This window comes from Phascolarctos cinereus, unplaced genomic scaffold (genome assembly GCF_003287225.1).
Source record: "Phascolarctos cinereus isolate Bilbo 61053 unplaced genomic scaffold, phaCin_HiC Scaffold_5;HRSCAF=322, whole genome shotgun sequence".
NCBI classification, from domain to species: Eukaryota; Metazoa; Chordata; class Mammalia; order Diprotodontia; family Phascolarctidae; genus Phascolarctos; species Phascolarctos cinereus.
In genome coordinates this window covers 129,739,359-129,761,392 of record NW_027555958.1, presented here as the reverse complement: position 1 = coordinate 129,761,392, position 22,034 = coordinate 129,739,359, and the positions used below count along the sequence as shown (strand labels likewise).

The window sequence follows — 22,034 nt, the reverse complement described above, 5'->3', positions numbered from 1 at the left end:
TTTCTCCCCACCCTAGTATCTCCAGCATGTAAATGAGCAGGCTCTCTGATTGGCTGATAGGGGAAGTATACCACCACCTCCCCATCCATTCTTATATAAACCTCCTACCAAACTCCACAAATCATAACCCCAGTGATGATGCTTTTGCTATCTTCCCTACTTTGTGCTTTAGCTGGCTATGTTTCTGCTTTTTTAGTAGAAATTTCGAGTCTTACAGATCTCTATCCTCCACTTTGGCAGGGGTGTCCTGGCCAGCTCAGTGATTACAGAGTAGAAGATGGGATGTACACCATTAATCCATGGCTATATCCTGAAAGAATGGGAATATACAAAATTTTAATTACATTTACAGCTGAATATTTTGAAAGATTTGCACCAAATAATGAAGCAAATATTTTATGGGGACTACCTCTGCAGCATGGATGGCAATATGAAACAGGTAAGAATAAGCTTGTTTAGTAGAAGAATACTTCTAACCATGAAATTGCATAGGGAGGAAATTTAATGTGTTATGAAGTTGATTCGTCATCATCAAAACACTGATGACAGATGAAGATTAATGGCTACCATATGTGAGACACTGTGGGAGTTGCTGAGGATACAAAAAATTCTGGATTTGGGGACAATGTAACTGGCTTAAATACTGGTTCAACTACATATTACCTATATGACTTTTGTCATGTGACCTCTCTGGCCCTCGGTTTCATCTCTGTAAAATGAAGAGCTTGGAAGAGATGAGCTCTGCAGTACCTTCTAACCTAAATATAAAGTCTCAGGTCATTCATATCTTTATCTATAAAGTGAGAAGGTTACACAACTTGACTAATTGATGTCATTCTAGCTATAGATTTATTATGTAGAAACTATAATGCTAGTTTTCATTTATGGTTTATATAGTTCACAAAGTGTTTTACCTACAATACGTCATCTGATCCTCACCACCACTCTGAAGCAGGAAGTACAAGTTTTATTATTACTATTTTAAAGATGAGGAAATTATATTATTATATTATATATATATATATTATATTATAAATAATATTAACAAGTTGGGCCTTTGATTCCAAGAATCTCCTTCTACTGATGCCAATTGGCACCATTCTGCAACTTATAGTCTTATAGAGATGCCTACAGCATTGACAAACTAAGTGACTTAGGATCACACAGCCAAGTATATGTCAGAGGCTAGACTTAATTCCTGATATTCTTTCTATTTAAGTCTTTTACTATACACTACACAACAGCTACCCCTCTTTGCAAACAAGTATAATTACATAAACAACTTTTTGTCACTCTCCTATGACTCTATCAAGATTTTTTTGTCCATTCTTTTCCTTTTTGTCCTATATAATTATAGCTAAGGTATATTCTGTTTTTCCAGTTCTTTTTCACTATTCCCATAATATTTCCCTATCTCCTTATATTCCATATATATTAATTATATTTTATTATGTTATGTCTTACATATAATTATATATCATATATAATTATATATGATATAATTATATATAATATATATTAATTTTATTGTGAATTTTCATTACACTATTCAAATATTTTTTATTGAACACCTGAGTAGATTCCACTTTTTTTCTATTACAAATAATGTCCTTAAAATAGTATCTAATCAAAAAGCTTTTTATTCTTTTTGATGACACTCTCAGGGCATATTCCCAGCAATGGAATTATAAATTCAAAGGGTTTGATTATTTTTGTAATCTTTACCACATATTACCCAAATTGCCAGTACTGTTTATACTCCTCTCCAAAGTGATTCTACTAGCTTGCAATTCTTTCAGCTATAACATGCTGACAAAATCCACCTGTTTTTTCACAGCCTTGCCAGCATTATGTTGTTTTTTATTTTTGCTAATTTTATGAATGTAAATTGGTACCTCAAAAATTATCTTATTCTGTTGCTTCTCTTTGATTATTATTGAGGTTGAGTACTTATACATTAAATATTAACCATATGGATTTCCTTTTGAAATTTGTGCCATTTATCTATTAAGGAACTAGAAGTTTCCTTTACACATTTTAATGGTTCTTTATACATTCCACTTAGGGAGCTGTTTTAACCTTTAATTTACCTTAGAGTTTATATCATCTCAATATTAACATGCAGTGATATGTCATCATGAAAAAAAGTTAACACAAATAATGCTAAAGAATACCTGGGTATAGTTCTTTTATAGAACTCACCTTCCTAAATTTGCAGGAAATGTGTCTATCTACCTCTCAATGGCTGAGAATAACTGAATTAGACTACAATTTGGCTTGTACTATGCATAAATCAATATTCTATTTATCAATCATAGACATCAAAAAGAAGATTATGATCATTATGATCATATTAAATTATAAGAACTTGACTTATGAAGCACCTCTCCCTACCCAACATATGTTAGCCTAATCAAAATCACTTTTGACGTCCATTTATCTTGTCAAAATAAAAAGAATGCTCTTTTCTAGGTAATTCTTTTGACTACTTGGGAATATTTGATGCATGTTCAATGATTAAAGGAAGCATTTTACAGTCTTTACCCAGATATGTTTTAGACTGCAGCCCATGATACTGACAAATTAATGAGCCAAATGGTGGACAAGTTTAATTACTGCAACACTGGCAATTTTCTATAATAAATTTTCAGCCTTTAACAATTAGATTCCCACCTTTTCATTCATTCAGTTAACATTATTGAGCACAGGGGGCCAACTCCAGTCATCCTGATCTATATCTTGCCACTGGACCCAGATGACGCCAGAGGAGAAAGTGAGGGTGGTGACTTTGTACAGCTCTTTCTCATTTAAATTCAATTCACTTATAAGTCATGGCATCATCTTCCTGATATCATGGTCTTCTTCAAGAATGAAGGACAAAGGGGCAGCTAGGTGGCACAGTGGATAGAGCACCGGCCCTGGATTCAGGAGGACCTGAGTTCAAATCCAGCCTCCGACACATAACACTTACTAGCTGTGTGACTCTGGGCAAGTCACTTAACCCCATTGCCTAGCCAAAAAAAACCCCCAAAAACAAAAACAAAAACAAAGAATGAAGGACAAACAACAACAACAACAAAAACAAAACAACCGTAACAACAATTATTGAGCATATCAACTACATGAAAATCTATTAACCAATAATTACAGTTATTGTGTATGTACTATGCCAGTATTTAAAAAATACAAAAATACAAGTTTGGACCTGAAGAGCACTTTAAGATTTACTGTTTTACAAATCCTTATCTATCACTGTAATCCCTATTTTGTCCCCATGGAAGGTTATTGTGCAAGGAGATTTGCTCCAAGAAAGGAAAATTTAAATGATCTACTTGTTGTTCAGTTATTTCAGTTGTATCCAACTCTTCCTGACCCCCTTTGTGGTTCTCTTGGCAAAGATACTAAAATGGTTGGCCATTTCTTTTTCCAGCTCACCTTTTACAGGTGAGGAACTGATGCAAACAGGGTTAAGTGACTTGCCCAGGATCACACAGCTAGTAAATGTCTGAGGCCAGATTTGAATTCACAAAAATGAGTCTTCCTGACTCCCAGACCAGCACTCTACCCACTGCACCAACTAGTTGTCCTTCGAGGATCGATAGGTAGTTCAATGGAAAGAACCCTAAATTTTATGAATATGAATGTCCAAAGACATTTTAATATTTGAACTGTAGACCCAGAACTGGAGTTCAATGTCCATCTCTGCCACTTACTGGCTTATGTGACCCTGGACAAAGCCACTTCAGTTCTCTTGTTCTTAGCTTCTTTATGTAACAATGGAATTCCCTGGGAGAAGATGGAGGGAAGATGGAGAGCAAACAGGGCAGAGAAGAGGAGAGAGCCTTGGTTTCCTGGGAATGCCTCTTCAGGATTTATCTTTCCCTGATTGCTTTGATTTCCCCAAATGTCTAAGTAACTGGGGTTTTGTAGCATACCCTTCTTACTTAGTTGCTTATCCTGAATCATGACCCCAAAGGTAGATTCTCTGCAAAAGCTAGTACCGTCTTGTGCACCTCCATGACAGGACAAATTTCTTCTTTTTTTTCCTTTAATTAATTCATTTTTAGTTTTCAACATTCACTTCCATAAGCTTTTGAGTTTTAAATTTTCTCTGCCTCCCTTCTCAAGACAGTGCGCAATCTGACAGAGGCTCTCTATATATACATTCCTATTAAACATATTTTCACATTAGTCCTGTTGTAAAGAATTAGAACCAATAAGATGCACCACAAGAAAGAAGAAACAAAACAAAACAGAAGAGAAGAGAAAAATATAAGAGCAAATAGCATGCTTCGATCTGCCTACAACTCCATAATTCTTTCTCTGGATGTGGAGAGCATTTTCCATCATGAGACTTTTGGAGATGTCTTAGATCCTTACATTGCTGAGAAGAGCTGTCTATCAAAGTTAGTTATTGCACAACACAGCTGTTACTGTGTACAATGTTCTCCTGGTTCTGCTCACTTTAATCAACATCAGTCCATACGAGTCTTTCCAGGTTTTTCTGAGTGAGAGGACAAATTTCAACAGTCATAGTCTCTTATATTTCAAATGAAATAAGAGTTGTTTTCTCATCTCTTTTCTGGGAACAATATTTGAGCATTATAGCAACACAGGGTTCAGTCTGTTTTTTTTTCTTTCTATTTACAGCATTATGGTTATCTCTATTGTTTTTTCTAGCTCTGCTTACTTCACTCTACATCCATTCATGTAAGTTTACCCAGACTTCTCTAAATTCTTCATACTTGTCATTTCCATTTCTCTCCACCAACATGGCCAACTAATCTAGTTCCAGTCCTTAACCATTTCTTACCCATTCCATCCCCTCATAATCCTTAACTACATCCCCTCTACTGTCTACTTCCTTACTCATTACAAACATGGCCATTTCTCCTCTATTTAAAAAAAAACCCTCACTGGATCCAGCCATTCCCACTAGCTAATATCCCATACATCTCCTTTTTTTGTGTGTGGCTAAACTCTTTGAAAAGGCCATCTCTATTAGGTGCCTCCACTTCTTTTCATCTCACTCTTTTCTTAACTCTTTGCAGTTCCTGCTTTCTGACTTTTCCTTTTCTCTTTCCTTTGCTGGATTTTCATCCATCTCATACTCACTAACTGTGGAGACACTCCAAAGCTCTATCCTGGGCCCTTCTTCTCTCCTCCATAACTTGGTGATCTCACTGGTTTACATAATTTCAATTGTCATCTCTGTACAGATGACTGTCAGAATTATTTGTCCAGGCTCACATCTCCAACTGCCTATTAGACATCTCAAATTGGTTGTTGCTGAGACATCTTAAACACATGTCCAAACTAAAATCATTATCTTTCCCCTCAAACTCTTCCCTGTTCTAACTTCTCTAAAAGTACCCAAAAGGGTACTTTTGGGGGTAGTGCCCAAAAGAGTCATCATCTATATTCTAAGTTACCCAAGCTCATAAACTAGGTATCATTTAGTATTATCATCTAGCTTCCAAGTCACCCAAACTTATAACCTAGGTATAATTTATTCTCTTCCAGGCAGATTAGCTGATCCTACCAGTGAGACTGAGTGTGGCAAGGAAAATGGAGACGATACGTGTATTTCTGTGAACAGCTGGTGGGCCTGTAAGTATATTTAAATATTCAAAGAATAAACTAGTACCCTTTAAAAAAAAGTATCAATTCCCTCTAGAATCTAAGTGGTCAAAAAGTTGTCATTTAAGAAAAAAGATTCTTGTCTGGGCACATAAGACTATATTGTAGCACCATCTTGTGGCCATCACACCACATTTTCGGCTATGACAGTTATAATGAGCGCGACTGAAATTTTCTAACTTGGGAATTTCCCCTCTTTTTCTCCACCAATTGACCCAAAAAACTTCTTAGGGCAGCAAGGCATACTTCAAAGCTGCACTGGGCTTTATTTCCAGTGGGAGAGGGGAGGCACAACCTAAAAAAGAGAACTCTGGCTTTTCAATTTAAAGCTATTCAACAAATATTTATTAGCAATAATAGGACGCATATATAGTTCTTTAAGGTTAGCAAAGAATTTTACAAGGGTTATTTCATATTAAGTACCTACTATGTACAAGGCAAAGCTTTAGCTGTTGAAAAGAAGCAATATTTAGGATTTTCAAAAGAAGCAATGTAACAATCCCTGACCTTAAGAAGCTTATATTCTATGGTCTAGGGATGGGCACATGGGATGTACCAAGTACACAGATCAATATAATACAAGGTAGACAGTGATGAGGGGAAAAGAGAAAGTGAGACAAGTGATCTAGGGAATTTTGAAGAAGGTGAGAATGTTTTCAACTGGGGGAAAGAAGGGAGTAGATGGCTCTTACGCCTTAGAGATATACCTTTCTTTAAGAAAAATGGCACCTTGAAGAAAGATAAGGATTCTGAAAGGCAGAAAGGAAAAGGAAGGGGAACACGCACATTCCAAAAGCATAGTCCCAAAAAACTATACAAATATCAAGGAGCATAAGGAGTGAAAAAAGAGGCATATGATTTTAGAAATTGTAAAATTACTAGTAATCATTAAAAAAGTAGCTCCAATAGAATTCAGGAGTCAGAACCCTGATCATAAGGAGTTAAAGAGTGGTAAGGAAGAAGTGAAGGCAATGAATATAGGATATATATTATTTGGAGGAATTTAATAGTAAAGAAGAGAAATATAGAATCGTAGTTTGAGGGCATGGAAAAAGTCAAGTGAATAATAGGGGAGATGACTTGGTAGGCAGCAGGGAAGGATCTAGTAAACAGAGTTTCAAAATTGAGGATAGGGATATGACAGGAAACGTAAGATTCAATATTGTTGGACATAGGAGATGATGAGATCCAGGGCACAGGTAGAGGAGTTGACCTTGCAAAGAAAAAAAAAAATGGTCTGTGTTTTCCTTAGAGACAAGTGTTAAAAACTAGAGGATAAGTAAAGATAAAGTGGAGTTCTGAGGCCTATTCTAGTGGCGATGAGGCAGCATGGCATAATGAATAGAAAGCTAGCCTAGAATTCAAGAAGACCTGCACATACTTGTTATGTGAACCTAAGCAAGTCACTTAACCTCTCAGTGTTCTAGGCAACTCTCTAAGACCTGCACTGCAGAGAGTTTCCTCATTTGGAAATTCCTTATTTCATTGAAATTACAGGTGTGGTCCCTATCTTTTATCTGTAGAGAAGATGAGGGACCTTGAAGACTAAAGCCTCAATTTTCACATCAAGTAGAATGGAAGGTACAGGGGCTTGACCAAAGAAGAGGTTTGGAACAGTTGCTTTGGGAATTAAAATAGATACTTGATTAGGGAGAAATAGGCAAAAAACATTTATTAAGCACCTAATGCATACTAGGCAGTATGCACTGGAGATACAAAAAGAGACAAAGGATCGTTCCTTCTTTCAAGGAGCTTACAGTCTAATAGGGAAACAGTATGTAAACACATATGTACAAACAAGGCATACATAGAATAAATAAGAAAAAAATAACAGAAGGAAACCACTAGGATTAATAAAGTTTAAGAAAGGTTTCCTGTAGAAGATGAGATTTGAATTGGGACTTAAAAGAAGGCAGGGAAGCCAGTCAGTGGAGATGAGCGGGGAGAGCATTTCAGGCACCGATGAGAGCCAGAAAAAACTCCCAGAGCTGAGAGATGGAGTGTCTTGCTTGTGGAATGGCCAGGAAGTCAATGTCACTGGATCAAAGAGTACATGCTGGGGAGTAAGGTGTACAAAGACTGGAAAGGTAGGAAGGGGTTAGGTTACAAAGGGTTTGATTGCCAAACAGAGAATTTTTGTATTTGATCCTGAGGGTGATAAACAGTCACTGGAATGTATAGAATAGCGGGATGGCATGGTTGGACTTCTGCTTTAGAAAAATAATTTTGGTGACTGAGTGGAGAATGGATTGTAATGGGGAGACACTAAAGACAAGCATTTGCCTCAGTCAACCAGCAGGCTCATTCAATTGCCCAAGTGAGCTGATGAGCTGTACTTATACCAGAGTGAGGGCAATGTCAGAGGAGACAAGGAGGCATATTTGAGAGAGGTTCCAAAGATGAAACAGGCAGATCTTAGCAACAGATTAGATATGGGAGGGGAGGAAGGGTAAAGAGGAGGAGTCAAGGATGATACCTACACTGACATCCAAAAGGCACCAGGAGGTATGAGGTTGGAGGTCAGGCCAAGATAATAGACTTGAGAAACATCAGCATAGGACCAGAGGATATATAGGACAATCATTATCAGGGATGGAAGGATCAAGTGAGAGCTTTTTGAGGATGGGAGAGACATGAGAATGTTTTCAAGTAGTAGAGAAGGAGCCAGAAGAAAAGAAGAGCTTGAAAATAAATTATAGAGTGGGGATGACAGAGGGGATAATCTGTTGGAGGATATGGGATGGAATGGGATCACTTGTGCAGATAAAGGAGTTAGCCTTGGTAAGGAGTAATGCTATCTCTTCATATGAGATGAGTAAAGGAGGAGATAGTGACCAAAGGTATCTGAGTGATATGAGGAAGAAGGAAAAAGAGGTAGCTTATAGTGAATGGCCTCAATATTTTCTGTGAAATATGATTTTGCTTGGTAACAGTGACTCCATAGTTGAGATTGGATAAAGTTAAGTTTTCATAGGCCCAGTAAGCATAATGATGTGACTTTGTCCAATTCAACAACTTAGGAGTATATAGAGCAAGGCAGATTTTGCTATAACTTGGATTGGTAGATAAAAACCCTAGTGGTAGGACAAGGGGGCAAGGGATTGAAGACTAGAGAACAATATAATTGAAATGGTTAGTAACAGGTTAAAGACTGTTAAGTGAGAAAAGTGAGACCAGAGTAGGGATGATGGTTAAGACAGAGAATAGTGTTAAGAAGAGTGAGACAGAGAAAGACATGGAAGGACAGGGGATCAGTGAAAAAAATTGTTTTCCTTGACTATGCATATTTTTTACAAAGAAGTTATTTTCCTTTTTTCCTTTTGTCCTCAATGTGGTGGGTGATGGGAAAGAGAGAAAATAGATCTATATTTATTTAAAAAAATAAAATTTAACTTAAAAATTGTAGAGCTCATAATCTTGGAACTGGTTCAGTTATGAATGATGAAATCTAAGACAGGGATGTTTCTTGTGAGTTGCTGTAGTTAGAGTAAAGCTATATGTCATGAGAATTGAAAAGGATAATAATTTGGGAATCAGGAATGTCGAAGGGGATAATGTGTGTGCATATGTACTCAAGTCAGCAGTTTGAGGTTATGTGAGAGAGAGACTCTGAACCAGATGCTAAATTCCTTAAGAAAGGAAGGAAAGTGCCCTGAAGGCCAGTAGTTCATAGTAACAAGGACTGAATTACCTAGATGAGGGGATTGAACCTTAAATGAAGAGAAGTTGCATAGATATGATGTCTGAAGGGTGACTTGTAAGAACTAGTGGGGAATGAGGGGTATAGTCACTCTTCCTCCTGGCCTAGTCTGTTGAGGGACAAGAAAGGGCAACCAGCACTGGACAGCATGTCTTTTTAGGAGACCCAAGTTTCTGTGAGCACAGGGTAGAAAAAGTATGAAAAGAAATTGAAGATTAAAAGCCTATTTCTTAAAGACCAAGCAAGGATTCCAAAGAGTACAAAAGAGAGGGGTGGCAGAAAACAAAGGAACTGAGGAGCTATTAAATTGAGCTGGATAGGTATGAGAGTGCTGAAGTAACAGGAGAAGGGGATATTTATCTTAATTGGCAGAAACATTGAATCACTAGGTTTAGGAGAGCAGGAAATACAAATTTGCCAGCCATAAAACTGAGAAAGAAGAGTTTGAGGCCTCACTGTAATGGAGACCTTTGATTATGACATAGGGTGACACTGTTCTCCAAATACCAGACAGTCGAAAGTAGAAATTTGATCCAGAGGTCTGGTTTCCCAGAGACCAGATTGACCTCATATATCACATCAGTTCAGTGTTTTATTTATATCTCTAAGATAAATGGGCATGAGGTATATCCAAAAGATATTTCAGACATGGAACATACATACATGCATGGAACATACGCACATACATGGAGCATACATACATGCATGGAACATGCTTAGTTCTGTATCAGGCCTGGGTTTTGAGGCTCTGGTCTTTTTTGGCATTCAGTCTTGTATCCAAAAGGATCAGTCAGGGAGCCTTGGGAGTTGTTGCATCAGGTCCAGTTTTTCAGATGCTAGTCATGGTGATGCTTTAGGCATAAAATGGTTAAGGCTTGGAATAGACTAGTGACTCTAGGAAAGAAGAAGAAAAGTTGAGACCAATAAATATTACAGAGAAAGAATCAATAGGACTTGGTAAAGAATCAAACTGAGGAGAGACTAAGTGAAGTTAGTCAGAAATGACCCCAAGATTTAATCCTTTTAAGGTCTGTAAGAAAGAGAAATTTTTGAAGAGGGAAGTATAATACATATTATTTTCACAGGTCTTTTCGGTAGTAGTGCAGACCCAAGTGGAAATATGAACAACTAGAAATATTGTGCTGCAATTCTATAGATTTTAATTTAATAACCTAACCCCTTTGTTTCAGAAATTAAAATTTGGCTACTGTCGGTTTGGAATATTTTATCACTAGCACCAAATTTTATTATTAGTAATAATCCAATAAACTAGCATACCACTTCACCACTGCACAATTGTGTTTGCTTAAGCCATCTATAATCACCTTCACTATATGACTAACTCTTTGGTCTTGTATCAATAGCAATGTACATTAGTTCTAATAACAGCCAATATTATTTCCACAGGCATGAATTACTATCTATGCGCACTACCTTTCTTTGGTGCAGTTGAGGCTGGAGTGTTAGGGATCTCGTCAGACCAAGTGAAACTTTCACCACCACCAAAGGACCAGATGTATTTCTGTTATAATGTTACTGCTTGCCGTTCATCCTTCCCAGATGCTATGACAAAATGGAATACATTTTTTCAGGTTCAAAAACATTTATGCTACTCTTGGGTGAGGTTTCCTATCTCATTCTTGCACTGGGGATATTTTACTTGCTGCTTTCAAATTCTACAGGAAGAGAATGGCACCTTTATAAAGGAGTAGAGCACCTCTTTTTTCTCCATTAATACTACAATGGCACATGCTTTGCTTGGGCTTTTGAACAACTAAACAGCCATCTTCAATTTCTAGCACATCTGTGAAGCATCTTTCTCTTCTACCTCTGAAGAAGTGGACAACTATCATGATCCTTACCCTCAACTGCATTAAATGCATATTTTAGTTAACAAGTATGGCTAAGTAATGAGATATTCTGGTTAACTCAGTATATTCTGGTAAACTTAGGGGCCAATTGCTGAGATGTAGGATCAGTGAATCTTTCCTAGCATAGTGGACCTGATCATTCCAGTTACTTTCATCAACAATCCTGTAGTAGCTGGCTAAATCAACATGTGGCAATCTAAATCAGTCATGAAATGTCCACAAGGAGAGTGCCAGAGTAGAAGGTAGACACGGCTTATATTTGATAATGAAATAATAGACGTATACTTCTAGATGCCTAGCCCACTTCTTTGGATTTTGATGTGATTAAAATGATGTTATTTGTTCCTTTCTATTTTAGTTCTCATGAAATTTTTAAAGAACGTTCAAAACTTAGTAATTTTTTAAAATTGTGATTTAATCCTGTACAATTTGAGGAAAAAGGAAGATAAGGAAATAAGAATTAATTAAGCTCCATGGCATTATATATGCCAGGCATTGTGCTAAGTGCTTTATAAATATTATCTCATTTAATTCTCACAAATGCCTTATAAGGCAGGTGCTATTATTATATCCATTTTACAGTTGACCAAAATAGCAAACATAACTTAGGTGACTTCCCCAAGGTTACACAGTTAGCAAGTGCCAGATTTGACCTCGGGGTTTTTTCCCCTGATTTCATGCCTGTAGCTCTATCCACAGTGTCATCTAGCTACCTCTAGAAGTATGAAAATATTGGAACGTGGACTTCGGAAAATGTTCCTAGTTAATTTCTTCCAGATGCATTCTCTCTAGAAACTATGTTCTCCTCTCATTTTAAATCCTATGCCCCCATGATCTTTCTTGCTTTTTCATTTTTGCCTATCTATTAAAATAGTTTTTCCTTCTTGGCTTAGCAAGTAAAGGAATCTTCTAAAAGCTTGGATGACTTACTGAAATACTTATGGGATGCACACATAGCAAGCCTTGAAGCAGCCAGAAGCATTTTTGACAATAGGTAAGAATTCATCCATTTTTACTGAGGGCCTTGCTTTACATCTGATGCCTAAGCAAAGTTCCAATCTTATCCTATTTTATTATTCTAGAGTTCCTTCCATGCATTTATTAATGCATCACCATTTGTTCGCATTTATATAACAAAATAACATCGCTAAGTGAGACACCAGATTTAGACTCTGACATCTCAATACCTGATAGTCTATGTGAGAAAGTGACCATCATAGTAAAGGAGAGAAAGATGGTGATTCAGTTGGACCAAACCAAGTAGACAAAGAAAAAATATCTACCAGAGGTAATATAATTCTGAAAATATGGAGAGGTCAAATCTTCATATATCTGAAAGAAAGAAAGATCTGAATGATTGGAAAAGTGGTGTGGACGGTCATGCCATCAGACAAAAAGGTGACCGAGAGAGAATATAAAAAAATTAACTCATGTACCTACTTTCTAATTCCATGAAATCTTTATGATACATAATTATTGACTTAGGACTGGTCTTGACAAAAAGTTGAGAAAAGAACTGACAAGCTTGTAAAAGTAATTTTCTACAGCCGTGTATATCTATATAGTCATAAAACTGGTCAAAACTTGCAGAGAATACAAGATTCTCTGCATCGATCTTTTTAAAAGTTTTACCCAATAAGGCAAAATCCAACCTAGAGGGATTTCCTCCAACAAAATGTTTCTAATTTATTTCTTAAAATCTTGTGACATTCCTCGATAGATGTGACAAGAGAAGTAACTTTGTTCAAAGATGTTCTGATATCAATATGAGGGAAGACATAAACAAGATGTCTGGAGCCAAATCCAAATGAAAAAGAGATTATCTATATCTCTACATACTCTTGTTTGCAGGTGATTTTATGTTGATTGAATCAAAACTCAGAATACCACTGAGCCTACTTAGTAAGATCTAAGTGCATTTTGGGGAATTTTTGAGGAGATTTTATGGCAGGATGTGGACAAGACTTGTGCAGAATGAAGAGGCATTGAGGAGTAATAACAGAAAATGTGCTGGGCTTAAAGTCAGAAAAGATCTAGGTTCAAATACTGCCTCCTATATTACTAGCTATGTGGGGGCAGCTAGATGGTGCAATGGATAGAGCACCAGCCCTGGATTCAGGAAGACCTGAGTTTAAATCTGGCCTCAGACACTTGACACTTACTAGCTATGTGACCCTGGGCAAGTCACTTCACCCCATTGCCTTGCCAAAAAAAAATATATTGCTAGCTATGTGGCCACATGTAATTCACTTAACTTCTCTGACCTTCAATTTCCATATCTGCAGTAATATAGGATTGGGATAGAGACTAGAATCATTATTTGATTTGTAGAGTGAACTGCTTGATAAGAAAATGCCCTCTACCAATGTGAGTCAGCACCTTCTCTGCAATTTATAGTCTTGAAGATTTGTCTAGGGTGACCTAGCCAGAATGTGTAAGAGTTAGGACTTAAGCCTAGATCTTCCCGGCTTTGGGCTAGCTCTTTACCTGCTTTGCTTCAGTATACTACACTTCAGTAAATATAATATAATAGTATATACATATATGTTATACAGTATTTTTGACCTTATTTTAAAAATATGGACTTTAAAATTCAGAAAGGTTAAGAGAATTGCCAGGCTTCTCCTGATTCTGCTATCTCACATGACTTCCTTAATCTCTTGCAATCTGGTTTCCAAAAGACCTCAAAATTGACCAATCCAATGGCTCCTTTTTGGTCTACATTCTTGTGTATTTAGTGCTAAATGAAGGAATTCAGCAGATTGGTTATGCCCAAGTCACCAAGTCCACGCCACAGACTTTAACAAGCAATTTGTTTATGACTTTACAGAGAGGTATTTGTAAAGCATCAAACGGAATATTAAAATTAGGCCTATAGCTCTAGAGCTAGAAAGGATCTTTGAGGTCAGCTAGTTCAATCTTACCACTTTAAAGATGAGGAAATTAAGGCCAGGAGAGGTTGTGACTTGCCTAAGATATTACTGGTAGAGAGTGGTAAAACTGGGATTCAAACTCCCAAGTTCAGTGCTCTTTCATTATGCTGACTCAGTTCAGAAAACACAGGAATGTCACGGGATAAAGTTGGCTTTTGAAGAATACTAACACAGACTTCTATGAGCCAACTACTTTTCAAATGTATGCTGCCCAGTTAGGATCACTCTGCCAGTGAGTATCAGCTTACTCTTAAAATAGGATTTTTTAAAAGACCAGACCTGAAACTTCCTTGATATAGGAAATTTCCTCTACAAATGCAATTTGCTTTGAGACTTAAAGTGAGTTGCCTGGGACCACTAGAGCTTAAGTGACTGTCTTAGAGTCACACAGTCAGTCAGCATGTGTTATAGGTCCGATTTCGACCCAGGTCTTTCTGAATCTCCATCTGCTACTCTGTCCTGTACACTATGATGCCTCTGATAATAGGAGCAATCTTCTCATATTTGAATTAATAGGGCCATACTCAGTGGCTAGGCAGAAACTGATGATGTTGGACTTAAGAAGTTCATAAGGTTGCAAGTTACTGGAGAAGGTAGGTGGAAATGGAATCTAGGACACAGAAAGCCTTTAAGGACACCTCTTTTCATGAGAAAATAAATATGAGAAAATGAATAAAGGTAATGGGAAAATTTTAAGGTTGGAAAATGAGGGAGTTTATGATTGATTGCCTTAAACTCCTTGAGCAAAGGGGGCTACCTTAGTAAGAAAGGAAATGTTCCAAGAGTAAACTGAGGCTGAGGGTGGAATCTGGGGCTTCTGCAGATTCAAGAAAGTTACCATGAGGAGTGCACTTAGAAATCAATAAATTAATAAAAAAAAAAACCCATTAATTGTTAAGATGATGACTCAGCTAAGGTTATAAAGAATAGCATGAATTTGTATTTCACCTGTTTATCATAGGTTCGTACCAATGTTATAGTAATGTGAATTTCCTGGGGAGAAGGCTATTGGCAGAAATGTTCCTATAGTGTCTAACAGTCAGAAATACTTTCTCTATAACATTAAAGAAGAGGGAGCACTGAAATAACAATAAGTAGTTAGTATAATGAGAGGAAAAATAAATGACACTTTTGGAAAATTAGAGAAGATAGATATTTAAATCTCTAACTCTAAATGTTAACTTCTTAATGTTTTTCTTTTAGAAATCTATATTTCCCCAAACCAGAGTCAGATTTTGCAGAAGGCTGGTCAAATGCTGTGGATTATATTGCAGCAATCCGCTTTGAAACAACTTTGAAGAAAATGAATAAATTCCAGAAGTATCTGCCCCCAAGACTGCTCAAGTCTGACGACTATCCCCTCTTCATCAAGGATTTCACTGATTCCCAGAATAGAATCTTGTTTTTGATTAATCTTATAAACAAAATAGATAATGATTCCGGTAAGTAGCTGAAGTGTCAATGTTTATTTTATCAAGTGTTCCTCTCCTTAGTGCCACTTTAATTTCTCATGCCTTGAAAATGAGAGCAGAATGTCCAAGGCTATGCCAGTGGTCTTGACTAGCAAGGTTCTAACAAGCTGGAAAGGTTTCAGGTACGGGCCTGAAACTACCGATAGGTTGATTAGCAAATGTTGGTGTTTCTTGTCTTAACAACTAATGTAGGCTGTCTAGTAAATCACAGGGGTCAGGGTGGGAAGGTGATCTGTAGAGATTGAGGAAGTGCCCACACCAATAAAATCAAAGATCTTTCAATTGTTGAAGTATGAGGTTCATACTTGTAGGGAGCATGGAGAATCAACATGGCACTAGGGCAAGAGAATGAGATTTGGAATCAGAGCATTTGGTTTCAACTCTTGGCTCTTCTCTCTTATAAGCTGTGTGACCTTGGATAAGTCAATTAATCTCTCTGAGCCTGAACTTGCATATCTGTAATACAAAATCACTTCTGATTCTATGATGTTCTATTAGTTATAGACAGAAGCTGGAGACAGACAAGTCAGTCCTATTTCAAAGGCCTCCAGGAAAGGAAATCCTATAACTTAAAATTTGTTCTATACTGGGTCTACAAAAATTTTCTTAAGATGAAAAAGAGGATTGATCAGTCTTTCCTACTCTTTTTAGTTTTGCTTTTTGTTTTGCAATTTAACAGCAAGACCTATTCTTAATGAATGTTTTTATAGTAAATTGTAGCCATACCAGGGAAGCAAAGACAACCCACGCCAAAAACTTAGGCATTCCTAATGACATTTGTTGAAAGATAGTCTTTAGAATGTTATGGACAAAGAAAGGGAGGTGACCCAGTGGATAGAACACTGGGCCTAGGGTCAGGAAGACCTGAGTTGAAATCAAGCATCAGACATTTACTGACTATGTGACCTTAGGCAAGACTGCCTAAATTTTCTCAACTGTATTTGTCTGATATATGGCTGATATATATATATATATATATATATATACATACACACACACATACACACATATATATGTATATATGTATGCATGTATGTATGTGTGTATATGTGTATATATATACATATATATATATATATATATATATATATATATATATATATATGTATGTATATATACATATATATACACAGATCACCCATGGTTCAGGGGAGGGTATTGTGGAGGAGGAAGGAAAAGGGATATACAACTCAGATGCATACTGGGAACTAAGAGCAAGCTAGCTTGAGATTTGAATTTTGATATGGGTAATCTACGAAGTTGAGCGTCAAGAACAGATTTTTAAATTCACATTGGAGGCCTGTAATATTTAAAACTGTTAAATGAGCTCCAAAATAATTAGATATTAATGATAGCCTTCATTGGCACCTACCTAGAATATTGAACTAGCCTTTTATATATTTTCCAATTAAACCAGTAACCACAACTAATGGCATTCCTTCAATTAACTCTCTTTGATTAATATGGCTACCTTAATATTTTTTTACGCATATAGCTAACCACTTCTCTACTCTTCTAAAAAAAATTTCTTCAGTGGCTCCCAATTGCTTCCTGAATAAATTTCAATGTCATAGGAGGGGCCTGACATACTAGTCTCATGGGAATTTATATTCAATAGAGGAATGAAATGAGACACTCTAGGTGTACAGTAGTTAACAAAAGTAGATTTACTTAGCCATAGCATAAGAAGGATACTCGACAAGGACACAGCACTTAACTCTGATAGAGGAGGACCGCAATCTGGCTAGCAAGGCATGAAGTGGCCACTTGTAGCCTTGGGACATCAGCTAAGTATGCCCTGTGTCTGCATGAGCAAGTCTTTTTATGCCCTTAAGGTGATAAGAAAAGAAAAACTTTTTTTAATGAGCAAAAACACATTTTTCTCTCCCTCCCATCTTCCATTTCATTAAAAAAAAAAGAGAAAAGAAAAAAATTCCTTATTAACAAATATACATACTCAAGTAAAATAAATTCCTTAACTGACTGTATAAAAGTATGTGTCTGAGGGAGAGACAGAGACAGAGACAGAGACAGAGACAGAGACAGAAACAGAGAGAGATTCTGTATCCTAAGTCTATCAACTCTCTGTTAGAATAACATGTTTCATCTTTGGTCCTCTGGAATTATAGATGGTCATTGTATTGATCATTGTTTCTAGATCTTTCAAAGTTATTTGTCTTTGTAGAGTTATTATGTATAAATCATTCTTCTGGTTCTGTTAATTTCACTTTTCATCAGTTTGTAGAAGTCATCAAAATTTTTTTTTGTAACATTAATGTTGTAGTATGATTTATTCTTCTGGTTCCACTAACTTAGCATTTATATAGTACCCACTATGTGCCAGGCATTGGTCTAAGCATTTTAGAACTATCTCATGTGAATCCCACAGCAACCCTTTTAGAGATGTGCTGTTATTATCCCTATTTTACAGTTGAAGAAACTTGAAGCAAAGAGAGGTTAAGTGATTTGCTCAGGGTCGCATAGCTAGTAAGTGTCTGAGGCTATATTACCTCCATTTATATAAGGAAACTGAGGCAAACAGAGGTTAAGTGACTTGCCTAGGATCAAACAATGTCTGAGGTTAGTTTTGTACTCAGGTCTTCCTGATTCCAACTCCAGAACTCCATCTACTGTATCTCCTTGCTGCATATAGGACTTTATCTATTTCTTTGATCTTTTGGGTGTGTAGAGCTAGCAATGGTATACTTGGGTCAAAGGGCAAGCATCATTTAGTAATGTTTTAGGTATACTTCTAAATTGCTTTCCATAATATCCATTCACAGATCAACCACAGTGCATCAGCAATCCTATTTTCCAACAGCCTCTCCAAAATTTCTAAATTTCCTTTTTATCATGTTGTTAATCTAATAGGTATGAGGTAGAATCTCAGAATCTCCTTAATCTTTATTTCACCAAGGAGTAGTGATCTGGAGTATTTTTCCATGTCACTGCAGATAGCCTGGATTTCTTCCATTGAGAACTGTCCGTTCATACTTTTAGAACATCTAACAATTGGGTAACGATTTCTATTCTTATAGATTTAAATCAATTTCTTACATGTATAGAAGTGATACCTTTATCAGAAACACTTGGTGCAAAGATTTTTTCCTCAGTTATTTCCTTTTAATCTTAACTTTATAAAATTTGTTTGTGCAAAAATTTTTTTAATTTTGTGCACTCAAAATTATCCATTTTGTCTTCTATGACCCTCTCTATCCCATATTTGGTTATGAACCTTTCTTCTATCCATAAATTTGATAGGTATTTTTTCCACATTTGTCTAATTTCTTCATGATGTGATCTTTTATATTCAGGTCATTTTTTTTAATCTTATCTTGGTAGAAGGTTTGAGACTCTCGGCCAAATCTAATTTTTCCCTATATTTCTGTCCAAAACTTACTATTTGTTAAATAGTGAGTACTTACCCCAATAGCTGGGTTGTTTGAATGCTAGGATACTTACTTTAGAAAAGAAGCCAAAAGAACATATCGCAAAGAATATATACTACAATCAGGCTGGACTTTTATCAGGGGGAAAATATGCATTTAATTATATTAATAACAAAATAAACATTCATTATTGTTAAACACTAGAAAGCATAAGGAATAAATGATCCTTTCCTTAAAATGGTAAATAGTATATATCTGACACCAAGAGTTACCATTATATGTAATGAAGATAAATTAGAATCACTTCCAATAAAATCAGGAATGAAACAAGGATGTCCGTTTTCACCATTTCTATTTTACGTGGCACTAGAAATACTACCTTTAGCAATAAAACAAGAAAAAGAAATTAAGTGAATAAGCAGAGGTAAAGAAGCAAAACTGTCACTTTTTGTAGATGATATGATGTGGAATCAACTAAAAATTAATTGAAACAATAGCTTCAACAAACTTCCAAGATTAAAATAAATCCACACAAATCATGAGCATTTTTATATTATATCAATAAACCCCATCAGGAAGAGATAAAAAGAAAAATTCCACTTAAAATAACTACAGAATGTGTAAAATACATGGGAGTCTACCTAATAAGATACAAAAAATAACTGTATGAATACAACTACAAACCACTGTTTACACAAATAAAGATTGACCTAAATAATTGGAAAAAATTTATTAATTACACAAAATCACGTAGATGGTTAGTGATATGGTAAATGCCAATAATGTGATATTTAGCATTATGATTATCTGTATTTGGATAAACCATAGGCTGCTAGAGAGGGAGACCAATTTTAAATTACTAAATTTTTTATCTTCACTCACAATATATGCTATGTTTGTTGAGTAATTTACAGCATCTCTGACCTAAAATATCCCTTAGTGGTGCTGGAGTGGGGAACCTGCAGCCTCAAGGTCACATGTGGCCCTCTGGGTCCTCAAGTGTGGCCCTTTGAATGAATCCAAACTTCACAGAACAAATGGAATTTGGATTCAGTCAAAGGGCCACACTGGAGGACCCAAAGGGCCACATGTGCCCTCGAGGCTGCAGGCTCCCCACTCCTGATAGCCTAACCTGTGAATGGATAGAAGGTGATTGCTTAACTTCTTATATAATAAATTTGCTAGGCCTCCTGACTCCCAGGGTTCCTCCACCACTGTCTTGTGCATTTGTCTTATTCCTCAACTAAAGAGTAAGATCCTTAATGACAGAACTCATATCTTATTCATCTTTTTGTCATCCTTAGCACTTGGGAAAATGTCATAGACATAATTATGTACTCAAATGGATCTGTGATCTTATCAGTTTATAAGTTCTCTTCACTCTTGATCAAAATCCACACATTCCTATTCATTCTTTTTGACTCTTGATCAAGTCTTCTCAAAAATTTAATAGTGGGTATCTACTGAATGGACTAGAGGCCTTCCTCATTTTCTCCTGAAATCACAAGGATACCAACTGGGCACTCTGGCTGTCTACCTGATATCCCTCACTCTTGCCACTTGACTTGCCCATTTTCTTTCCTGAATAACATTTTTTTTTACTCTGTTGACTTTTTGTTTAGGTTGGTCCTAACAGAAGTACTCTGTTAATTCAGATTTGATGATGAGACTTGAAACTTGCAAGTAATTGAATGGTTAGCAAAATAAAATTTGTTTTGTCCTAACATGGCAAGGATATGAAATAAAAATACTGTGGTACTTAGCTTTTCCAGACACAGTTCCTTTCCTTCTCTTATAGAAATGTGTTTTGTCAGCAGGTTGAGATATGGTGACTCATATCATCTTCATACATCCACCAAGCATTAGGAGAACTATGGATACAGCAAGTGGGACAATTTATACCCTTTAGGTGATCTGGCAGCTGTGCCAAGACAGGCAAAGGCTAATCATGTTACAAGCACAGTTTTTCTTTTTCCCTTTTAGGGAAAACTAATCTCTGTTTCGGGGAAATAAGAGATGCTGGTCCTAGCACACTCCTATCCTTCAAAGTCCTAAGTCCTTCATTCGTTATATGTTGCAGTATGCTCACATCTCCTACGTGCTTTTCCATTTTTTTTCCATGATGAATACTCAGTATTTCTTCACTGAAAGACTAGCCTTCCAGAAAGTTTTAGAGATTGGCTTACTAAAAAAATAAAGTGACAGTTTCAATATCAGAGCAGAGAATCTGAACATTTAATGTCATGATACTAAAATCAATTTAATTTAAAATGTACATTTTAAGTGACATATGACTTTTATATTTTGACCAATAACCTGTCCATCTTTTTCTTTCCCAGGACACAAATTCTTGTCTCTCTTCAGAAATTTAATGAAGTCTGAATATCTAAGGAAGATGGTAAATGAGTTAATGGAACAGCTTACTGAAAACTATAATATATCACCTCAGGAATTGGCTATTATTTTTTCAGAATACATATGATTATTCTACTTCAGGTTTCTTAGGAAAAAGTCATTTCAGCAATGGATTTTGACATGACAGCATAATTCCTGTGATTTGAGTTTAGATTTCTTTTTCTTTATAAATTGGTTAATGATGTTTGTGCCTTTTTAACTGAATTAATGCTTCCCTGCCTAATTATACCAATTAGTAATTCTTATTTTCTCATTTCTAGCTAATTAAAATGTCTAGCTAAAATACAAATGAAAGTCTGTCTTATCTATTAATTATGGTGTAATTCAAAAGTAATAAATAAAATCTTTCCTGGATCCAGTCTCCTTTTACTTTTTTCTTTGTTACCAAGAAGTTTCCTGCAGGATTTTACAATTGTGTACATTCCAGATCACCAAATTACAAACATTTTTAAGTGATAAATCTGTAGGACTTGTTGAACTAAAATCACTCCATGTGATTAAAATAGTTTTTGGACATGTTTTCTTCATATTTCATTTCACACCTATAATTGAATATTTAAAAATCAGGAATTTGAATGTTTGCTATCATTAGGTTCAGGAAATATTTTATACCC

General features: G+C 36.0%; 1 protein-coding gene across 1 annotated transcript; it reads left to right on the top strand.

The window, feature by feature from the left end:
- The first annotated feature begins 138 nt into the window (after positions 1 to 138).
- On the top strand, positions 139 to 21,618 carry CUNH6orf58 (chromosome unknown C6orf58 homolog). Its single transcript, XM_020987178.1, has 6 exons — positions 139 to 439; positions 5,524 to 5,610; positions 10,748 to 10,932; positions 12,105 to 12,205; positions 15,348 to 15,586; positions 21,345 to 21,618. The coding sequence occupies exons 1-6, from the start codon at positions 139 to 141 to the stop codon at positions 21,485 to 21,487; spliced, it is 1,056 nt and encodes a 351-aa protein (XP_020842837.1). The 3' UTR covers positions 21,488 to 21,618.
- Positions 21,619 to 22,034: the final 416 nt, after the last annotated feature.